At 48.3% G+C, this 21,790-nt stretch overlaps 1 protein-coding gene across 2 annotated transcripts in view; it reads right to left on the bottom strand.

Moving 5' to 3' along the window:
• LOC118360327 (plexin-A2-like) overlaps positions 1-21,790 on the bottom strand; it is a 324,415-nt gene that overhangs the window by 136,087 nt on the left and 166,538 nt on the right. For both annotated transcript variants that reach the window (XM_052482378.1, XM_052482379.1), the window contains exon 5: positions 1,846-1,946. In XM_052482378.1, coding sequence (XP_052338338.1) covers positions 1,846-1,946 — 101 coding nt within the window. The remainder of the gene's footprint in view (positions 1-1,845; positions 1,947-21,790) is intronic.

Here is a 21,790-nt window from a genome sequence, read left to right as displayed (position 1 = left end):
GGCAGAGTAGGACAGAGTAGGCCAGAGTAGGGCAGAGTAGGGCAGAGTAGGGCAGAGTAGGATAGAGCAGGGCAGAGCAGGGCAGAGTAGGGCAGAGTAGGGCAGAGTATGACAGAGTAGGGCAGAGTAGGACAGAGTAGGGCAGAGTAGGACAGAGTAGGGCAGAGTATGACAGAGCAGGGCAGAGTAGGGCAGAGCAGGGCAGAGGAGGGCAGAGTAGGGCAGAGCAGGACAAAGCAGGGCAGAGTAGGACAGAGCAGGGCAGAGTAGGGCAGAGCAGGGCAGAGTAGGGCAGAGCAGGGCAGAGTAGGACAGAGTAGGGCAGAGCAGGGCAGAGTAGGGCAGAGTAGGACAGAGTAGGGCAGAGCAGGGCAGAGCAGGGCAGGGACAGAGTAGGACAGAGCAGGGCAGAGTAGGACAGAGTAGGGCAGAGTAGGGCAGAGCAGGGCAGAGTAGGACAGAGCAGGACAGAGTAGGGCAGAGTAGGGCACTATGGTGTAGGACAGCAGATGGTAATCTGACGAAATACCAGGGCCTGACCTCTTCACACACACACACCATTACACCACAAAAACAGCTGCTCCTGAGTCCTGCCCAGCTGCCCTCTCAGTTACAATGCTGATCTCCCTCCCAGCATCATCTCAGCAAGGATAAACAGTTCCACAACGCAGCGTGAGCAGGATTATCAGCAGCACCCGGTCTACAGAGGAATGAGTGTGATTACAATCAGAGCCCACTGAGTCCATGAGGCAAATGTTAATGGCCTGCTAAATGATCTCAGTGAAGGCATGCTAACCCAAAATAATAGAGGGTGTTACTGTCGCCCCAGAACACCCTGCCTGCATCCCTGCATGGAGGAGTGCAAATGCTCAATTACCTTGTCTCCAGGAAATGATTTGTCCTGTCCCCGTTTTGGAGTGATGTAAATGACTTTAAGTGCACTTTGCAGGGGTCACCATTACAATAATGATGATTGCAGCTACACATATATTCAGCTATAGCTTCTTCTTCTTCTTCAGAGTGTGGGTTGTGTTTAGCCAGGGCTATTCATCAAATACAGCATAGAACGCAGAGAGAGAGAAACCATCTAACTACAACCCCTTCAGTTCCATCTATTCACTTTCATCACAGACACGTGTATCTGGACATACCAGGGTTGCTTGTTCTTTCTCTCTCTCTCTCTTTCTCACTCTCTCTTTGTCTCTCGTTCTTCCTCTCTCTCTTTCTCACGCTCACTTTGTCTCTCGTTCTTCCTCTCTCTCTCTCTCTCTCAAACAATTTCTCACTGTCTCTCGTTCTTCCTCTCTCTCTCACTCTCCCTTGGGTTGTAAAGGGATTTGTACTAAGAGCCAGCCACCAGCAGGTGTCACTGATGGCCTCTATGGTTCAGAAGGCAGCGCTGACTCTATAGGTTGGTGAAGCAGAGTTCAGTGACCTCAGTCACATCACAGCAGAGCGGGCCAACTGTCACTCAACACCAGACGACACAGGCCGACACCTGGCTCTGAACCGGCTCTACAGCTGAAAGACAGTAGTTACTCAAAAGTGCCACATACACGTCCACGAATACAGTAGACTAGTCTATGTAGCCTTTCATTCACGGTTCACAGGCTGTCATAAACCATCCCACCAATTGCTTTATAACTGATGGCCGATGCACCTCTGACTCGAATGCGTGTTATAATTTGTGTCACTCGGAGAAGAGGTTACTGAGGGTAACAGTAGGCTTTATGGTCAGCCAATGAGCAGCCAGGTAGATGGACTAAACAGTAAAAAGGGAGACGAGGGTTGAGAGGTGAACGAACGGGTGATGCTTGTGTTTGTGGTTGTGTGGTGAATACTCACATGTTGTGTAGGACACACCAGCCACAGTGGGGGTCACCGGAGCTCAGGCACTCTCCACACGTCCCGTACTGATCACATGACTCTATAGGCACCTGGGTCACCTGAAAGAAGCGCAGAGGGACACACAGCAGAGTTACCATACAGTTACTATCTTGAGTTACATCACGAGTCAGACGTGACATGGAAACCCGCTGTGAATCAGACAATGAGGCCTGTACATCATCTACAGTGGAAACGGAAATACTCCTGTTTTGCATTCACTGCAATACTGTTGACCCATAAAAACAAGGCCAATAGGCAAATAGGGATCAGGTTCTGCGCATGTCAGTGGAGGCTGCTGAGGGGAGGAAGGCTCAAAATGTCGGGAACGGAGCGAATGGAATGGATTTAATGTTGTTGCCGCCGTTCCACTCACTCACCCTCCAGCCATTACCACGTGGCTGTCCTCCCCAATGAAGTTATTTTATTATTTATTTATTTTATTATTTATTATTTTATTATTTATTATTTTATATGATGTTATTTTACACGCGTGGTGCTGCTGCTCACACTCAGCTTCCTCTCTTTACTCACCCTCTCCTGAACTATGGTGACGGCGTATAGCCTGTGTCTCTGCCTCAGACTTCTGAACAGCTGAAATAAAAAGCCTGCCGGCGATTTGAACAAACACGTATTGTGAAGGCTATACAACCTTCCCTGTCTGTTGTAACGGATATTGCAGCTGCACAAGCAGGACACACAGTCCCTACACATTGCATTGGAGCAAAAACAATCCGTTTTTCCCCCTTGTGATGTCGGCCTGTCTTCGTAATTGCTGCCATATCGTAGCCGCTAGCCAGAGTTGCTGGAAAAATAACCGTGCTACTGTGACTGCCTCTGCTTCCTGCTTAGCCAATGCTTGCAATCATGATGGGGGAAAAGAACATGAAATCACTGATTAGACACGCAAATATCTCCTACTTGAGTTTTACATTGGGGCAAAACAAAACGATCTGCATTTTAACCACACACAGGCCCGAGTAACTGCTATTTCGCTTCTCTACCTAGCTGTTCCACCTCTGGGTAGCTGAACGTTCTAGGTAGCCAAGCGTGTATCTTAACCAGTAACCGAATCATCAAGTGATTATTGAGTGTTATTTGTGTTACATGCGCCGAATACAACAGGTATTACAGTGAAACCTTACAGTGAAATGCTTACTTACAAGCCCTTAACCAGTGTGACAAGGGCCGAGTTCGTTGTGCATCGCCCAGGAGCCCGGAGCTCTACTTCTTTACGTCATTTGTCAACTATTACCTTAAACTGCCTACTATTTGGGATAATAACATTCATAGTTATGCCGCCATATCGTAGCGAGGGTTTCTGGGAAAATAACTGGCCAATGTTTTAAATGACGATGAAAAAAGAACATTCCATTTCTATTTTGACTGCCTGTTCGCATCTTGCTTGTGTTTCATATGTTTGCCTAAATAGCTGCATGTAACTCAGCTGCTAAGAAGAACTTGAGATCTCTAGACTGCCTTTGTATCGCTTATGTTTGCAACAGACAACGGTTTATCAAAACATGACTCACTCAACTGTAAACCATGAACACACTCCCACAAGGGGTCAAACTCAGCTGACCTCCCTCACCAAACATGACCACTTGACTTAAATTGCTCTATTTCCATGCCTGGCCATGTCTTGGTGTGTTTGGTAATGGTATTCATTGGAGCCGCGGCCCAGGTAGGTCAATAGGGGAGTCAGGTAGCCTAGTGGTTAGAGAGTTGGGCCATTAACCGAAAGGTTGCTGGATTGAATCCCCGAGCTGACAAGGTCGGATTCCCCCGGAAGGCCGTCACTGTAAAAATAAAATGTTCTTAACTGACTTGTCTAGTTAAATAAAGGTTAAATACAAAATAGCTGTGATCGATGCTCCCTCCAATCTCTGTAAAGTACCATGGTGGAACTCCATGGTATGGTTCCACCACTAAATGTGGCACTTTAGCTCGACCTGCTTTACTAATGCATTCTAATTACTGGCTTTGGGAATCAAAACCCCCACTAGAACATCTAAGTGAAGGCATGTGGAAACCTCACTTTACAAGGCTACTGGCTCAGTATTCACACACACACACACACACACACACACACACACACACACACACACACACACACACACACACACACACACACACACACACACACACACACACACACACACACACACACACACACACACACACACACACACAGTCTGCTGTAACGACAGCCCTGCTCCAGGTGGTGAAAAGCACACATCTGCGCCACGTAGTGTCACGTCCCTTCAGTGCGATCCACGGGCTGAGGATAGCTAGCTCTTCTGCCTCTCCCTCTACCTTTTCTGAGGCTACCACCATACGGCATCTTTCACTCTGCCTTTCAGTGCTCCGTCTGCCAGCTGGGAGATCTGTATGTCTGTCTTTTCACCTCAGGCCCAAAGGACAGCTCCAGCTCCACTCACACCTGCAACTCACCCCCAGTGCACAAAGACCACATACTGTAGAGCATATCGCCACACAACAGGCGGACACACACAGAGAGAATGTTGAGACACGGGGTGAATGCAGAGAAGCTGTTAGCTTTACAGCCAGAGTAAGTAAACATCATGAAAGTCACTACCAACATGGCTTTACAGCCAGAGTAAGTAAACAACATGAAAGTTCACTACCAACATGGATGCACGCATTATCCTTCCAACACTATCTTTCCAACTACATTATCTTCTATTTCCAAGAATCAAACATAGCAGATCAACGCTCTCTGACAGACAAGGCCAACCTCTCTCTATTCAGCCCTGTCTCATTCTGTCTCTCTGTTCAGATTGATGGCCGGTGTGAGACTGGGGGCCCACTGGGAGGGAGGGGCAGAGTAACACCCCATTTTGGTGCTTTAAGAGGCTGTCTTCCCCAAACACAGTCCTGGTATATGGCTTTATCACCCTGGGATGGTTTAGAGGCTGGGCGGGGTTAGGAGGCAGGGGCTGGGACCCTATAGCTACCCACCTGTCCCCTAGCTCTGTAGTGAGGCCCCCAGCACACAAAGGGAGCCATTGACACGTAAGTCGGGGCGTCAATAGCGGCTGTACTGTGTGAAGGGGTCTCCACACTCACTCCTGTTACATTAACCCCCCCCCCCCCCCCACACACACACACACGGGAGCTCAGATGGGCAGGACGTGTGGATGTGGAGGGGGGGGGGGGGTGCTCCAGGACAAACAGGTGGCAGGCTGTAATGAGTTTCACACAGCACAGGGGGCTGTACACATCAGTAACACCACCGGCCACACAGCACAGCACAGTCTGACCACTAATGCACACACACACACAAACACCAGGAGAGAAGTGGAGTGGAGGAGAATGGGGAGAAAGAAGAGGAGAAGACACAAATAAATACATGGTTATTGTTCTAGTAAGTCATTCTCTGGTATTACGGTACACTCACAGCTCCAACCGTATCATGTGTGTCAAAATAGTTTTCTCCCCACAAAACTCTATACTTTCGCTGACTGAGGCAGATCCATTTCTAGGCCATAAAAAGTTCAAATGTGGATACAGCTGTCCGGCCAGGGGGAGGGAGGCCCTAATAACGGAATAGCATCACCAGCCAAGGCGGTGTCAGAGAAGATACTAAAAGTTACAAAGAGAGAAACAAAGGCCGACACACAAAACAGGCATAAATAGAGATATTTAGACAGAGAGACAGAGAGAGAACATTGATTTGTTGTCCAGTGTGGGTCTGTACAGTGAAGGTGAGAATGACAGGGGGTGCAGGGGTGGAGAGATGAGGAGGGAGGGGTGGAGAGGGGGCTCAGAGCAGAGCAGCTGTTAGCCAGCTCAGCACACGCTGCAGTCACTCAACACAGCAGGACAGACAGCACAATGAGGCCTGTCCTCCCGTCCAGAAGAGAGGACAGCCGAGGGACTGTGTGTGTGTGTGAGTGAGAGTGTTTGTCTGTGTGTGTATGCTCACTCCACCCAGTGGACATGTTTTGAAGGATGACAAAGACAAAGAAAGATAATGTACTGTACGGTATTTGATCTAATATCCCTTCAATGTTCTTTTTCTCCTGCTTCCCCCAACAACAACCCTGTAAGACGAAGCCGGTGGCACATTACCATAAGCAACGACGGGTAGAGTTATATGATAAATGAATTGTATCGTTCTTCTAAGTGAATCGTAATGTAGTCTAAGCTCCATAAGAGGAACCCGGCAAGTGGGCAGGTAATTAGAGAGGAGGGGCAGGTTACAGCCCAGACACACACAGGCAGCAACGCAAAACTGTCATTCACACTTACATGACTATGAATGTATTTTGTATGGGTTGTGAATGTTTAATGAGCTCTTTACGCAGGGAACCCTTCAAAATAAAGCATTATCTTATTTCCTTCACACCTTTAAATGTGAAGGTTTACATCCATGCTGTTGGGGACACCTTCATTTTGTTTCCAATGTTTGCTGGCTACAGGATGTAAGTAAATTGATGGGGTTTTTTTGTTTTCATTTTTAAATGTTTATATACAGTATCAGTCAAACACTTGGAAACACCTACTCATTCAAGGGTTTCTCTTTATTTTTACTATTTTCTACATTGTAGAAAACTATGAAATAACACATATGGAATCATGTAGTAAACAAAAAAGTGTTAAACACTTTAGCCACCCTTTGCCTTGATGACAGCTTTGCATGCTCTTGGCATTCTCTCAACCAGCTTCACTTGGAATGCTTTTCCAACAGTGTTGAAGGAGTTCCCACAACAGCTAATCAAATGGCTATCCAGACTATTTGCATTTTCTGATTGACTGACCTTCACGTCTTAAAGTAATGATGGGCTGTCATTTCTCTTTGCTTATTTGAGCTGTTCTTGCCATAATATGGACACATTAAGAACGAAATAAATTCCACAAATTAACAAGGCACACCTGTTAATTGAAATTAATTCCAGGTGACGACCTCATGAAGCTGGTTGAGAGAATGCCAAGAGTGTTTAAGGCAAAGGGTGGCTACTTTTTTGGTTACCACATGATTCCATATTTGTTATTTCATAGTTTTAATGTCTTCACTATTATTTTACAATGAGAAAATAGTAAAAATAAAGAAAAACCCTGTAATGAGTAGGTGTGTCCAAACATTTGACTGGTACTGTATATGCATATTCTATTTTTTCTTTAAAACAACAATACAATACAATACAGACAATACAAATAGCCACTCCCACTGTAGCTTCTCTGGTCAGAGGGTGCGCTCCCACAGTGGGTGCTCTGGTCAGAGGGTGCGCTCGCCCCCACCTGCCGGAGTTTCACAGCATGAAACTACCCATAACTACCAGGACCAGCACACACACCCCTCACAGCATGAAACTACCCATAACTACCAGGACCACCACACACACCCCTCACAGCATGAAACTACCCATAACTACCAGGACCAACACACACACCCCTCACAGCATGAAACTACCCATAACTACCAGGACCAGCACACACACCCCTCACAGCATGAAACTACCCATAACTACCAGGACCAACACACACACCGCTCACAGCATGAAACTACCCATAACTACCAGGACCAACACACACACCCCTCACAGCATGAAACTACCCATAACTACCAGGACCAGCACACACACCCCTCACAGCATGAAACTACCCATAACTACCAGGACCAGCACACACACCCCTCACAGCATGAAACTACCCATAACTACCAGGACCAGCACACACACCCCTCACAGCATGAAACTACCCATAACTACCAGGACCAGCACACACACCCCTCACAGCATGAAACTACCCATAACTACCAGGACCAGCACACACACCCCTCACAGCATGAAACTACCCATAACTACCAGGACCAGCACACACACCCCTCACAGCATGAAACTACTCATAACTACCAGGACCAGCACACACACCGCTCACAGCATGAAGCCAAACCACAAAACATAAATAATGAAAAGCAAAACATTCAATAGTCCCATCCCCACCCTCACCCCTGATTGGAGGATCTCAACAATCCAATCTCCACCCTCACCCCTGATTGGAGGACCTCAAACATTTACGCTGCAGATTTGTGTATATACTTATTTCATCACTCATCTTTTCCACCCTTCAGACAGCCACAGATCAACACATCTTTCCCAGTAAGTCATCATTCTACCATTTCCTCTCACAATACATCCCTCATTCTCTCCCATGGTGTCTCACTGGGGACTTGAACCTCCCCATCTGCAACAAATCTGACCAAATGTCCCCAAAAATAAACATTTTACCCAAGAGCACAATTATATTTCCTACTGACTGACTGTGGTCCTTCAAATCCCCCAACAATACAGTTCACGGAGTTGGTGAGGGCTGCATTTGGGCTGGTTGGTTGGTAGAGAGAGAAATAGAAAGAGAGAGAGAGAATACGAGAGAGCAAGAAATAGCAGGGGAAAGTGAGGGGGAAAGAAATAGCAGGGGAGAGTGAGGGGGAAAGAAATAGCAGGGGAGAGTGAGAGAGAAAGAAATAGCAGGGGAGAGTGAGAGAGAAAGAAATAGCAGGGGAGAGTGAGGGGGAAAGAAATAGCAGGGGAGAGTGAGGGAGAAAGAAATAGCAGGGGAGAGTGAGGGAGAAAGAAATAGCAGGGGAGAGTGAGAGAGAAAGAAATAGCAGGGGAGAGTGAGGGGGAAAGAAATAGCAGGGGGGAGTGAGGGGGAAAGAAATAGCAGGGGAGAGTGAGAGAGAAAGAAATAGCAGGGGGGAGTGAGGGAGAAAGAAATAGCAGGGGGGAGTGACAGAGAAAGAAATAGCAGGGGGGAGTGAGGGGGAAAGAAATAGCAGGGGGAGTGAGAGAGAAAGAAATAGCAGGGGGGAGTGAGGGGGAAAGAAATAGCAGGGGAGAGTGAGAGAGAAAGAAATAGCAGGGGGGAGTGAGAGAGAAAGAAATAGCAGGGGGAGTGAGGGGGAAAGAAATAGCAGGGGAGAGTGAGGGGGAAAGAAATAGCAGGGGGGAGTGAGGGGGAAAGAAATAGCAGGGGAGAGTGAGGGGGAAAGAAATAGCAGGGGGAGGGGGAAAGAAATAGCAGGGGGGAGTGAGGGGGAAAGAAATAGCAGGGGAGAGTGAGGGGGAAAGAAATAGCAGGGGAGAGTGAGGGGGAAAGAAATAGCAGGGGAGAGTGAGGGGGAAAGAAATAGCAGGGGAGAGTGAGGGAGAAAGTAAAAGAGAAGTGGCTGAGCAGACAGAGCTGTCAGAACAGAACGAAGGAGAGAGGGAATGCAAGAGAGATGGAGATATGAAAAGAGAGCACATAGGGACAGATCATCAGCACCGTCAGAGAAAGACTGATATGTCGGCTCAGAGTAAACGCACGCACGCACACACACCAGGGTTTCCGTTAGCCGGTAATAGCTGGCTTTCGGCCGATAAATTAATCAAATTGCCGCTGGCCAATTGTCCAGAAGAAGAAAAACATCCCACAGAGAAATAATGGCTTTTACTTACGGAAATACCAGTCGATTTAAATACATTTAACTGGTCATGCTAATCGGTCTATAGGTTAATTAAATTGCTGCGTGTGTACAGTATATCTGTTAAGCATCTTATTTATCACACACGTACAGCATACAGATAGAGCGCCTTAGCGGAGAATCTGTCTGCATGAAAACACATACTTCATTGTTTTGAAACCTGAAACCTACATATTGTAATGAAACAGGCAGGGAGCAGGTCTCGAACCCTCGACCTCCTAGGCCGAAGTCCAGCGCGCCGCAATAGCACGCTCATGCGGCAGATGCGATTTCCGCGCTTATAAACCCAGGGTCGTTACAATATTATGAGGCATGTCTTACCTTGCTTCAAAGTAGCCTAGCCGAAATCGGACCATATCTGTGGAGGCAATTATTTTATATCAACTGTCTTTCATTGTCCAGTAGCCAAAGGCACAATCTTGGTCATGTTAACAACCCATGCTAGTTGTTTCATATTTAGATCTCCTCTACTTGTTCAATTTCAATCTGATTTTTTCTTCTCTGTCACATGAAACCCGTTTCCCCGCTAATTGCATTATGGAACAAACATTTGCATGTAGCCTACTGCCTTGTCCGCATTGCTGCGCTTATAATGTGAAGAAATAATACGGAGTTGATCAACGTTTTAACCTAACCGTTCTGATCTGTTGCATCAGACTCATTGCTTTTTAACGTTTGTTATGTAGCATAGGCCTACTGCTTGTATGGATTTGGGATCTATCGTCCCACAACTGTCTGAGAGTCTGTTTGGAATAGGCCATTTCTTTCTCGACGAGCTGGCCAATAGAATAGGTCAACTTTTCTGCAATGGGGATAGTAGATTGACATAGGTGGCCTAGTGGTTGGAGCGTTTGACTAGTAACCGAAAGGTTGCAAAATCGAATCCCCGAGCTGACAAGGTAAAAATCTGTCGTCCTGCCCCTGAACAGGCAGTTAACCCCACTATTCCTAGGACGCCATTGAAAATAAGAATGTCTTCTTAACTGACTTGCCTAGTTAAATAAAGGATAAATAAAGGTGTAAAAAAAAATGCTAGTTAAATAAAGGTTTAAAAAATGAAATAAATAGCTAGTGATTTTGTTGCTCTTACTCATCTTGTTGGCTGAGGAAAAGTTAATGTAAAAAGTTATTCTTAAATGTCCAAAGTGCTCATCAGAATTTGGACGCACTAATGGAGTTATACACCCAATGCATATCAGTCTGGTAAATTTCTCAAATGTCCAATATCTTAAATAGCTGCTGGTCAAGTGTTCTGCGCCACATTTTTGTAACAGAAACACTGACGCACGCGCACACACACACACACACACACACACACACACACACACACACACACACACACACACACACACACACACACACACACACACACACACACACACACACACACACACACACACACACACACACACACACACACACACACACACACACAGGAAAGAGGTTACTGCTCTTTGGACCAGCACACAGCAGAGAATTACAATATATGAGCATTAGAAAGCAGGAGGATTCCTCTAAGCTGGTTCTGTACATGCGTGATAAACGGTCATTCTGAGCGGTCATTTCATTCTAACCCTCTATTGGCCATGCTGTCCTGAGACCCAGCCATGCACACGGCACCTCTATGATGGATGGAGGGAGAGGAGAAAGGGAAAAAGGAGATACAAGGATAGAAAATGTGTGTGAGTGAAGCCAGATGTGTTCCAGTATTCAGAAACCCACCGTTGCTGTCGCCAGGAATGCAGAGAGGAAGCAATTCCAACAGCCGTTACCAAGGCAACAGGCCTGGCACCCCCACCCCCCTCTCTCCACAGAGTGGTAAACAGCTGGCACCTCTGGGACAGCCTGCCACCTACACCCTTACACCCCTTAACCCACATCCATGTTTTATGCGAGCTGCCAGCCCACCACGTCACTGGAATGAGACACATCGATCATCCACCATCCACACACTTCGCTTTCAGAAAGAGAGAGCGGGAGGGGGAGAGAGAGGAGGAGAGAAAGGAAATGAGGGAGGGAGAAAAGAACCATTCTCAAAGGGGAAACAATCTACTATTGACCAGTCCATGGCTGGTGACCCTGTATATCCCAACTCCCCATCCACCAGCCTTAACCCTGCCTGTTCCCCGTCACCCCCCTCTGTAATCTGGTCTGCTAAACCCACGGAGACACTCCATAAGGCCAGGGGCCACTTCTACTACATCCCGCTGCCCACACACACTCCCACAAATCCACTCTCTCCTTCTGACATTCACCACACTGACCACTCTCTTAGCTCTGAGGCCACCACAGGGACCATATACAATATACAGCCTCTCTCTCTCTCTCTCTCTCTCCTTCTCAGAAGTAAAGAGAGGGAGTATGCTGGAGACAATCCGATAGGGTCTTAGTTGACGTGCCCTTTGGCAAATATGTCAAAGATAGTACACATACATGTATACATACTGCATGTCAGAGGTACTATATATGTCTACATACTGCATGTCAGAGGTACTATATATGTCTACATACTGCATGTCAGAGGTACTATACATGTCTACATACTGCATGTCAGAGTACTATATATGTACTATATATGTCTACATACTGCATGTCAGAGGTACTATATATGTCTACATACTGCATGTCAGAGGTACTATATATGTCTACATACTGCATGTCAGAGGTACTATATATGTCTACATACTGCATGTCAGAGGTACTATATATGTCTACATACTGCATGTCAGAGGTACTATATATGTCTACATACTGCATGTCAGAGGTACTATATATGTCTACATACTGCATGTCAGAGGTACTATATATGTCTACATACTGCATGTCAGAGGTACTATATATGTCTACATACTGCATGTCAGAGGTACTATATATGTCTACATACTGCATTTCAGAGGTACTATATATGTCTACATACTGCATGTCAGAGGTACTATATATGTCTACATACTGCATGTCAGAGGTACTATATATGTCTACATACTGCATGTCAGAGGTACTATATATGTCTACATACTGCATTTCAGAGGTACTATATATGTCTACATACTGCATGTCAGAGGTACTATATATGTCTACATACTGCATGTCAGAGGTACTATATATGTCTACATACTGCATGTCAGAGGTACTATATATGTCTACATACTGCATGTCAGAGGTACTATATATGTCTACATACTGCATGTCAGAGGTACTATATATGTCTACATACTGCATGTCAGAGGTACTATATATGTCTACATACTGCATGTCAGAGGTACTATATATGTCTACATACTGCATGTCAGAGGTACTATATATGTATACATACTGCATGTCAGAGGTACTATATATGTCTACATACTGCATGTCAGAGGTACTATATATGTCTACATACTGCATGTCAGAGGTACTATATATGTCTAACAAGAATACTATATATGTCTAACAAGAATATGCTCTGACAGAGCAGCTCTGCCAGTTCAGAGGAAAATAAAACAAGAAAAATAGAGGACGAGAGGAGAAGAGGAGAAGAGGAGATTGTGCCCCCTGGCACACATGGGTCCTGTGACATCATAGCAGTGTGAAAGTAGGCCACAGCGGGCACGGCGCCACCCTTGCTGCCCGGCCAAGCAGAGCCAATGAGCTCCAACTACCCACTATCCCTCCTGAGGAGTCAGTCAGCATGCCACTCTGCCACCCCTCTTACCCTAGACCAGGCCTCTCTAACCCTGTTCCTGGGGAGCTGCCCTCCTGTTGGTTTTAACTACAACCCCAGTTGTAACTGACCTGATTCAACTTATCAACCAGCTAATTATTAGAATCAGGTGCGCTATATTAGGGTTGGAGCGAAAACCTCTAGGACGGTAGCTCTCCAGGAACAGGGTTGGAGAGACCTGCCCCAGACAGTGCCAGCCCCATCCTGCCACCCCTGACCCCAGATAGACAGTGCTAAAGCCCCAGGCTGCCCATCCTCCCTTCTTCACACTGTGGATATCTCTGGCATCAGAAAGAGCCAACAGACTGACAGACAGGAGAAAGGAGAGGTGAGGAGAGGAGGCCTGCCGAGAGGGGGAGGCCTGCCGTGTGGCATCTGATGACCGCCGTTTGAACCCAGTTGGTCTGAATAATGCTAATTATGAGTTTACATAACCAAGGTACTCTGTTCTGTGGGTGAAGGATGGGTCCCGGGCTCTCAGGGGCCCTGGGATGCGGGGGGACGGGGGTGTTCTGTCGGTCACTGGGACAACAACCAAACTTGGGAACGAGGGAAAGTTTTAGCGGGTGGAATAGTAGAGGAAAATTGGAGATTGACTTAGTAGCAATGCAAATATCACAGTACAGCTGTATGGACACTCAATCATTATGGTACTTTTCATTGTCATTTTACTAACATATATTATGATAAATATAATTGAAACTTGTATCTCATTATGGTGAAATAAGTATAACCAGTAATAATTGTAATGGCACATGACTGGGCAAATCCAGTCCTTGGGGGCCTGATTGGTGTCACACCTCCCTAATCTTACAACATTTGCACACACTGTACATAGATTTTTCTATTGTGTTATTGACTGTACGTTTGTTTATCCCATGTGTAACTCTGTGATGTTGTTTTTGTCGCACTGCTTTGCTTGGCCAGGTCGCAGCTGTAAATGAGAACTAGTTCTCTACTGGCCTACCTGGTTAAATAAAGGTGAAATAAATAAAATATATATATATATTTTAAATATGTTATTGGATCATAAACAGAGTTGGCTAATTAATCTATACGGTCCAAATAATGATTATCCACGCTTCTTTGAAAATATATATAATAATTAATCAAACCTACAAGCAATACAAGACTCTATTATTATGTGGGAAGTGTTTTATTTATTTTTTAAAGGACCGTAAAGGACCGTAAAGGAAATCACACTACAAACTATCACCCTCATGCACTTAAGGAAACTCATACATGTGTTTCAGCATGTGTTCCCTGGACCGGTTGCCAACTGCATAGATTAATGACAAACTGTAGCAGTGAGTTCAATGTGGCTCTCGGGGTGGGGGGGTAGGGGGTAGGGGGAGTTCTACTGGAACCAAAAGGTTTCTACCTGGAATCAAAAAGTGTTCTCCTATGGGGACAGCCGAGGAACCATTTTGGAACCCATATTTCTAAATGTGTAGGGGAGGGCAGAGGGAGAGTTAAGGGAGGGCAGAGGGCAGATGTAGGAGAGTGCAGGGGGAGAGGTAGTGGAGGGCAGGGGGAGAAGTAGGGGAGGGCAGAGTGGAGATGTAGGGGAGGGCAGGGGGAGAGGTAGGGGAGGGCAGAGAGGAGATGTAGGGGAGGGCAGGGGGAGAAGTAGGGGAGAGGTAGGGGAGGGCAGGGGGAGAGGTAGGGGAGGGCAGAGAGGAGATGTAGGGGAGGGCAGGGGAGAGTTAGGGGGGGGCAGAGGTTAGGGGAGGGCAGAGAGGAGATGTAGGGGAGGGCAGGGGAGAAGGGGAGGGCAGAGGGAGGTAGGGGAGGGCAGGGGAGAGGTAGGGGAGGGCAGAGAGGAGATGTAGGGGAGGGCAGAGGGAGATGAGTTATGGGGAGGGCGGGGGGAGAGTTAGGGGAGGGCAGAGAGGAGATGTAGGGGAGGGCAGGTGGAGAGGTAGGGAGGGCAGAGAGGAGATGTAGGGGAGGGCAGAGAGGAGATGTAGGGGAGGGCAGGGGGAGAGGTAGGGGAGGGCAGCAGAGAGGAGATGTAGGGAGGGCAGGGGAGAGGTAGGGGAGGGCAGGGGGAGATGGAGAGGTAGGGGAGGGCAGGGGGAGAGTTAGGGAAGGGGCAGAGGGTGGAGATGTAGGGGAGAGGGCAGAGTGGAGATGTAGGGGAGGGCAGGGGGAGAGGTATGGGGAGGGCAGGGGAGATGTAGGGGAGGGCAGAGTGGAGATGGTAGGGAGGGAGAGGTAGGGGGAGGGCAGAGTGGAGATGTAGGGGAGGGCGGGGGAGAGGTAGGGGGAGAGGTAGGGGAGGGCAGGGCAGAAGGAGAGGTAGGGGAGGGCAGAGGGAGATGTAGGGGGGAGGGGAGAGGTAGGGAGAGGTAGGGAGGGCAGAGTGGAGATGTAGGGAGGGCAGGGGAGAGGTAGGGGAGGGCAGGGGAGGGCAGGAGGCAGAGTGGAGATGTAGGGTAGGGGAGGGCAGGGGAGAGGTAGGGTATGGCAGGGGAGAGGTAGGGGAGGGCAGGTAGAGAGGAGGGGAGGGCAGGGGGAGAGGTAGGGGAAGAGGGGAGGGGAGGGCAGAGGGCAGAGAGGTAGAGGCAGAGGGAGGGCAGGGGGGGAGAGGTAGGGAGGGCAGGTGAAGACAGGGGAGAGGTAGGGAAGAGGTAGGGGAGGGCAGGGGAGAGGTAGGGGAGGGCAGAGTGGAGATGTAGGGGAGGGCAAGGGAGGAGGGGAGGGGGGGAGAGGTAGGGGAGGGCAGGGGAGAGGTAGGGGAGGGCAGAGGGAGATGTAGGGGAGGGCAGGGGGAGAGGTAGGGGGAAGATATAGGGGAGGGCAGGGGGAGAGGTAGGGGAGGGCAGAGAGGAGATGTAGGGAGGGCAGGGGAGAGGTAGGGGAGGGCAGAGGGAGATGTAGGGGAGGGCAGGGGAGAGGTAGGGAGGGCAGAGTGGAGATGTAGGGGAGGGCAGGGGAGAGTAGGGGAGGGCAGAGGGAGAGTAGGGAGGGTAGGGAAGAGGTAGGGGAGGGCAGGGGGAGAAGTAGGGGAGGGCAGGGGAGGTATGGGGAGGGCAGGGGAGAGGTAGGGAGGGCAGGGGAGAGGTAGGGGAGGGCAGGGGGTAGGGAGAGGCAGTGGAGAGGTAGGGGAGGGCAGGGGGAGAGGGGGAGAGGAGTGGAGATGTAGGGGAGGGCAGAAGGAGAGGTAGGGGAGGGCAGGGGAGATGTAGGGGAGGGCAGGGGAGAGGTAGGGGAAGAGGTAGGGGAGGGCAGGTGGAGATGTAGGGGAGGGCAGGAGAGGAGGGGGAGGGGGGGGGTAGGAGAGGGCAGGGGAGAGGGTAGGGGAGAGGTAGGTGGAGAGGTAGGGTATGGCAGGGTGAGAGGCAGCGGAGGGCAGAGTTGAGATGTAGGGGAGGGCAGAGTGGAGATGTAGGGGAGGCAGAGTGGAGAGGCAGGGGAGGGGAGGGCAGAGTTGAGATGGAAGACAGTGGGAGAGGTAGGGAGGGCAGAGTAGGGGAGGGCAGGGGAGAGGTAGGGGAGAGGTAGGGGAGGGCAGAGTGGAGATGTAGGGGAGGGTAGGGGGAGAGGGGGAGGGCAAGGGAAGAGGTAGGGGGAGGGCAGGGGGAGTAGGGGGAGAGGTAGGGAAGGGCAGGGGAGGGCAGGTGAGAGGTAGGGGCAGGGGGAGAGGTAGGGGGGGGAGAGGTAGGGGAGGGTAGGGGAAGGAGGGCAGGGGAGATAGGGGAAGAGGTAGGGGAGGGCAGGGGAAGGGAGAGGTAGGGGAAGAGGTAGGGGAGGGCAGGGGAAGAGGTAGGGCAGGGGTAGGGAGGGCAGGGAAGAGGTAGGGGAGGGCAGGGGAAGAGGTAGGGGAGGGCAGGGGAGGGATAGGTGGAAGAGGTAGGGGAGGGCAGGGGGAGAGGTAGGGGAGAGAGTAGGGGAGGGCAGGGGAGAGGTAGGGGAGGGCAGGGGGAGAGGTAGGGGAAGAGATAGGGGAGGGCAGGGGGAGAGGTAGGGGAAGAGATAGGGGAGGGCAGGGGGAGGGGGAGGGCAGGGGGAGAGGTAGGGGAGGGCAGGGGGAGAGGTAGGGGAAGAGGTAGGGGAGGGCAGGTGAGAGGTAGGGGAGGGCAGGGGGAGAGGTAGGGGAGGGCAGGGGGAGAGGTAGGGGAGGGCAGGGGAGAGGTAGGGGAAGAGATAGGGGAGGGCAAGGGAGAGGTAGGGGGAGAGGTAAGCTCCATCTGTGTCAGAGAGCATGGTGAAGACCACTGTGCAGCGAGGCCCACAGGCACACACATACGCACACACACGTAAATACTCAATAACCTCTCTGACAACCCCACTACTGAAACAGACACCCCCTTGGAGACAAAGCTGAGAAAAACAGACATGTTTGCTCACCAAAAACAATATATTGTTTTGTGTGCACAACTGCACATCCAGTCCTCTTTCTCTCTCTACCTCTCTCTCTCTCTCTCTCTCTCTCTCCTCTCTCTCTCTCTCTCTCTCTCTCTCTCTACCTCTCTCTACCTCTCTCTCTCTTACCTCTCTTACTCTCTCTCCCCCTCTCTCTCTCTCTCTCTCTCTCTCTCTCTCTCTCTACCTCTCTCTCTTTACCTCTCTCTGTTTACCTCTCTCTCTCTCTCTACCTTTCTCTCTACCTCTCTCTCTTTACCTCTCTATCTTTACCTCTCTCTCTCTACCTCTCTTTACCTCTCTCTCTCTCTCTAGCTCTCTTGTCTCATCATAACACTACACACTGAAAAACGCTGATGTACAAACACATTGATTTACTCACGCGGTAATGGGTTCTAAATAATGCAACACAGGGGTTTGAACAGGTTCAGAGAACAGAACTGAAAACCGGAAAATAATGTAATTATTCAAGGAACAGAAACGGAACAGGAACGAAAGCGATCCATACTGTTCCTGAAAATAACTGTAATTTTAACAGCATGGGAACCGGTTAATAACGGTATTTTACGTTCCAAGCATTTTTTTCTAGTCACCCCCAAAAAACAACACAAAACGCCTATGCAAAGCTCTCAGTCTGTCACTCAGAAACATATTCTAGTTTCTGCCTGCCAGCTGAAAGTCTTTGCCAGTGTGTGTAGATGTTTAGGCTACTTGCCCGTCCCCCTTTGGAAGCATTGGTTACTGACTGTGCTGACGTTACCATAGGTTACTGACTGTACCATAGGTTACTGACTGTACCATAGGTTACTGACTGTACCATAGGTTACTGATGTTACCATAGGTTACTGATGTTACCATAGGTTACTGACTGTACCATAGGTTACTGACTGTGCTGACGTTACCATAGGTTACTGACTGTACCATAGGTTACTGACGTTACCATAGGTTACTGACTGTACCATAGGTTACTGACTGTACCATAGGTTACTGACTGTACCATAGGTTACTGATGTTACCATAGGTTACTGACTCTACTGATGTTACCATAGGTTACTGATGTTACCATAGGTTACTGATGTTACCATAGGTTACTGATGTTACCATAGGTTACTGACTGTACCATAGGTTACTGACTGTACCATAGGTTACTGACTGTACCATAGGTTACTGATGTTACCATAGGTTACTGACTGTACCATAGGTTACTGACTCTACTGATGTTACCATAGGTTACTGATGTTACCATAGGTTACTGACTGTGCTGACATTACCATAGGTTACTGACTGTACCATAGGTTACTGATGTTACCATAGGTTACTGACTTTACCATAGGTTACTGACTGTACCATAGGTTACTGATGTTACCATAGGTTACTGACTGTACCATAGGTTACTGACTGTACCATAGGTTACTGATGTTACCATAGGTTACTGACTGTACCATAGGTTACTGATGTTACCATAGGTTACTGACTGTACCATAGGTTACTGATGTTACCATAGGTTACTGACTGTACCATAGGTTACTGACTGTACCATAGGTTACTGACTGTACCATAGGTTACTGACTCTACTGATGTTACCATAGGTTACTGATGTTACCATAGGTTACTGATGTTACCATAGGTTACTGACTGTACCATAGGTTACTGATGTTACCATAGGTTACTGACTGTACCATAGGTTACTGATGTTACCATCGGTTACTGACTGTACCATAGGTTACTGACTCTACTGATGTTACCATAGGTTACTGACTGTACCATAGGTTACTGACTCTACTGATGTTACCATAGGTTACTGATGTTACCATAGGTTACTGACTGTACTGACGTTACCATAGGTTACTGACTGTGCTGACATTACCATAGGTTACCATAGGTTACTGACTGTACCATAGGTTACTGATGTTACCATAGGTTACTGACTCTACTGATGTTACCATAGGTTACTGACTGTACCATAGGTTACTGACTCTACTGATGTTACCATAGGTTACTGACGTTATCATAGGTTACTGACTGTACCATAGGTTACTGACTCTACTGATGTTACCATAGGTTACTGACGTTACCATAGGTTACTGACTGTACCATAGGTTACTGACTGTACCATAGGTTACTGACTCTACTGACGTTACCATAGGTTACTGACTCTACTGATGTTACTATAGGTTACTGACTGTACTGACGTTACCATAGGTTACTGACTGTACTGATGTTACTATAGGTTACTGACTCTACTGACGTTACCATAGGTTACTGACTGTACTGACGTTACCATAGGTTACTGACTCTACTGACGTTACCATAGGTTACTGACTCTACTGACGTTACCATAGGTTACTGACTGTACTGATGTTACTATAGGTTACTGACTGTACTGACGTTACCATAGGTTACTGACTGTACTGATGTTACTATAGGTTACTGACTCTACTGACGTAACCATAGGTTACTGACGTTACGCACGTGCTTCAGAAGATTTTTTATTTAGCTACAGAAGAATGGATGAACTTGTTCAGTGTTAGTTAAGGATAGGGCCTAGTTATCACATATCACTTTGGATTTATTAACTACAAAAAGGTAAGATGTGTTTTTAATTCTGGTGCCACTCTGCAAACAAAATGTTGTTAGCTCGCTAGCTTAAAGGACATTGAAAACTCCTCCACAGAAGCCGCTCCTACTCGGTATAATTCTACACCCTAATTTGGATAATGCATGTCATAACAAGATGCCCAGGGCTTCCCCACCTGCACAATTTCAGTCACATCTTGTGCCATAGGCTGCATGTAAACAACTAGCTTGCCTGCTCTGTCCACACTGATTGGTGAAGTAATTTAATGAGCTATACTGAACACAAATATAAATGCAACAACTTAAACTATTTTACTAAGTTACAATTCATATAAGGAAATCAGTCAATTGAAATAAAATTCATTAGGCCCTAATCTATGGATTTCACATGACTGAGCAGGGGCACAGCCATGGGTTGGCCTGGGAGGGCATAGGCACACCCCAATGGGAGCCAGGCACACCCACTGGGGAGTCAGGTCCAGCCAATCAGAATGCATTTTTTTCTCCAACAAAAGGGCTTTATTACAGACAGAAATACTCCTCAATTTCATCAGCTGTCCTGGTGGCTGGTCTTAGACGATCCATGCAGGAGAAAAAGGCCTGATGTGGAGGCCCTGGGCTGATACACGTATCTGCGAGTTGTGAGGCCAGCTGGACGTACTGCAAAATTCTCTAAAGCAACGTTGGAGGTGGCTTATGGTAGAGAAATAAACCAGAGCAGGCAGAAAGCAGGTCCCCTCATCTCCCCTCCCAGTCTCTCCATTGCATACCGTCGCCACTGTGGGCTCTCCTCTCCTTTCTTTGTTCTGTAATTCAGTCAGGGGGCTACAGTAAGAAGAGGGAATTACATAGATGGCACTCCCACGCTGTGTCCAGGACCGTCATGGCCTCCCTCTAAGATTATAGAGCAATTCTGGCATTTAGGAGGTGTACAACAGAGCAGGGTGTGTGTGTGGGTGCATCCTGACCCTCTCACTGTGACTCTCAGCATAACTCCCCTCTCTTGGCCTCGCAAGAGACAGAGGCTCAAGCGGCAGAGAAAAGTTGCGTTGTAATGGAGGGCACGGTGGCCGCCGTCACATCGTGGTTGATTGCTACCTGGCGCCCCTCCTCTCAGTCAGTCATTCACACAGACGGAGAGAGAGACAGAAGGGGCCCCACCACACTGTTGTATGTGACCGCTGTAGTTCTGGTTCTGCTCATTCAAAGTGGTTATGAATGATGGGGCTGGAACAAGGAGTCTCGTCTCTAAACGTTAAAGCAGTTAGAGAACCAGGCCTGTCTGTCTGTCTGTCTGTCTGTCTGTCTGTCTGTCTGTCTGTCTGTCTGTCTGTCTGTCTGTCTCCGTGGACCCTGCATCTGCCTCTGCCTGTCTTCCTCTGACACTGTAACCAGTAATGAGAACCATTCTCCAGTCTGCATGTGAAGAGTTAATAACACAGCCGCCCATCAACAGGCTTGTGATGGAGGGGGAGGGTGTGTGTTTGTGTGTTTGTGAGGAGGGAGCCTCCCCGGCACGCTTAGGGTTGTCTGTCGGTGAGGGGGGTATTGATTTAGACAGACTAGCCAGACAGAGAAGGGCATTCTGGTGTAGCAGAGAGGGGTGTGTGTGTGTGTGTGTGTGTGTGTGTGTGTGTGTGCCAGTGTGTGTGCCAGTGTGTGTGCAGTGTGTGTGTCCAGTGTGTGTGTGTGTGTGTGTGTGTGTGTGTGTGTGTGTGTGTGTGTGTGTGTGTGTGTGTGTGTGTGTGTGTGTGTGTGTGTGTGTGTGT

This window comes from Oncorhynchus keta, chromosome 27 (assembly GCF_023373465.1).
Source record: "Oncorhynchus keta strain PuntledgeMale-10-30-2019 chromosome 27, Oket_V2, whole genome shotgun sequence".
Taxonomy (NCBI): Eukaryota; Metazoa; Chordata; class Actinopteri; order Salmoniformes; family Salmonidae; genus Oncorhynchus; species Oncorhynchus keta.
This window is presented reverse-complemented; position numbering and strand designations above follow the sequence as displayed.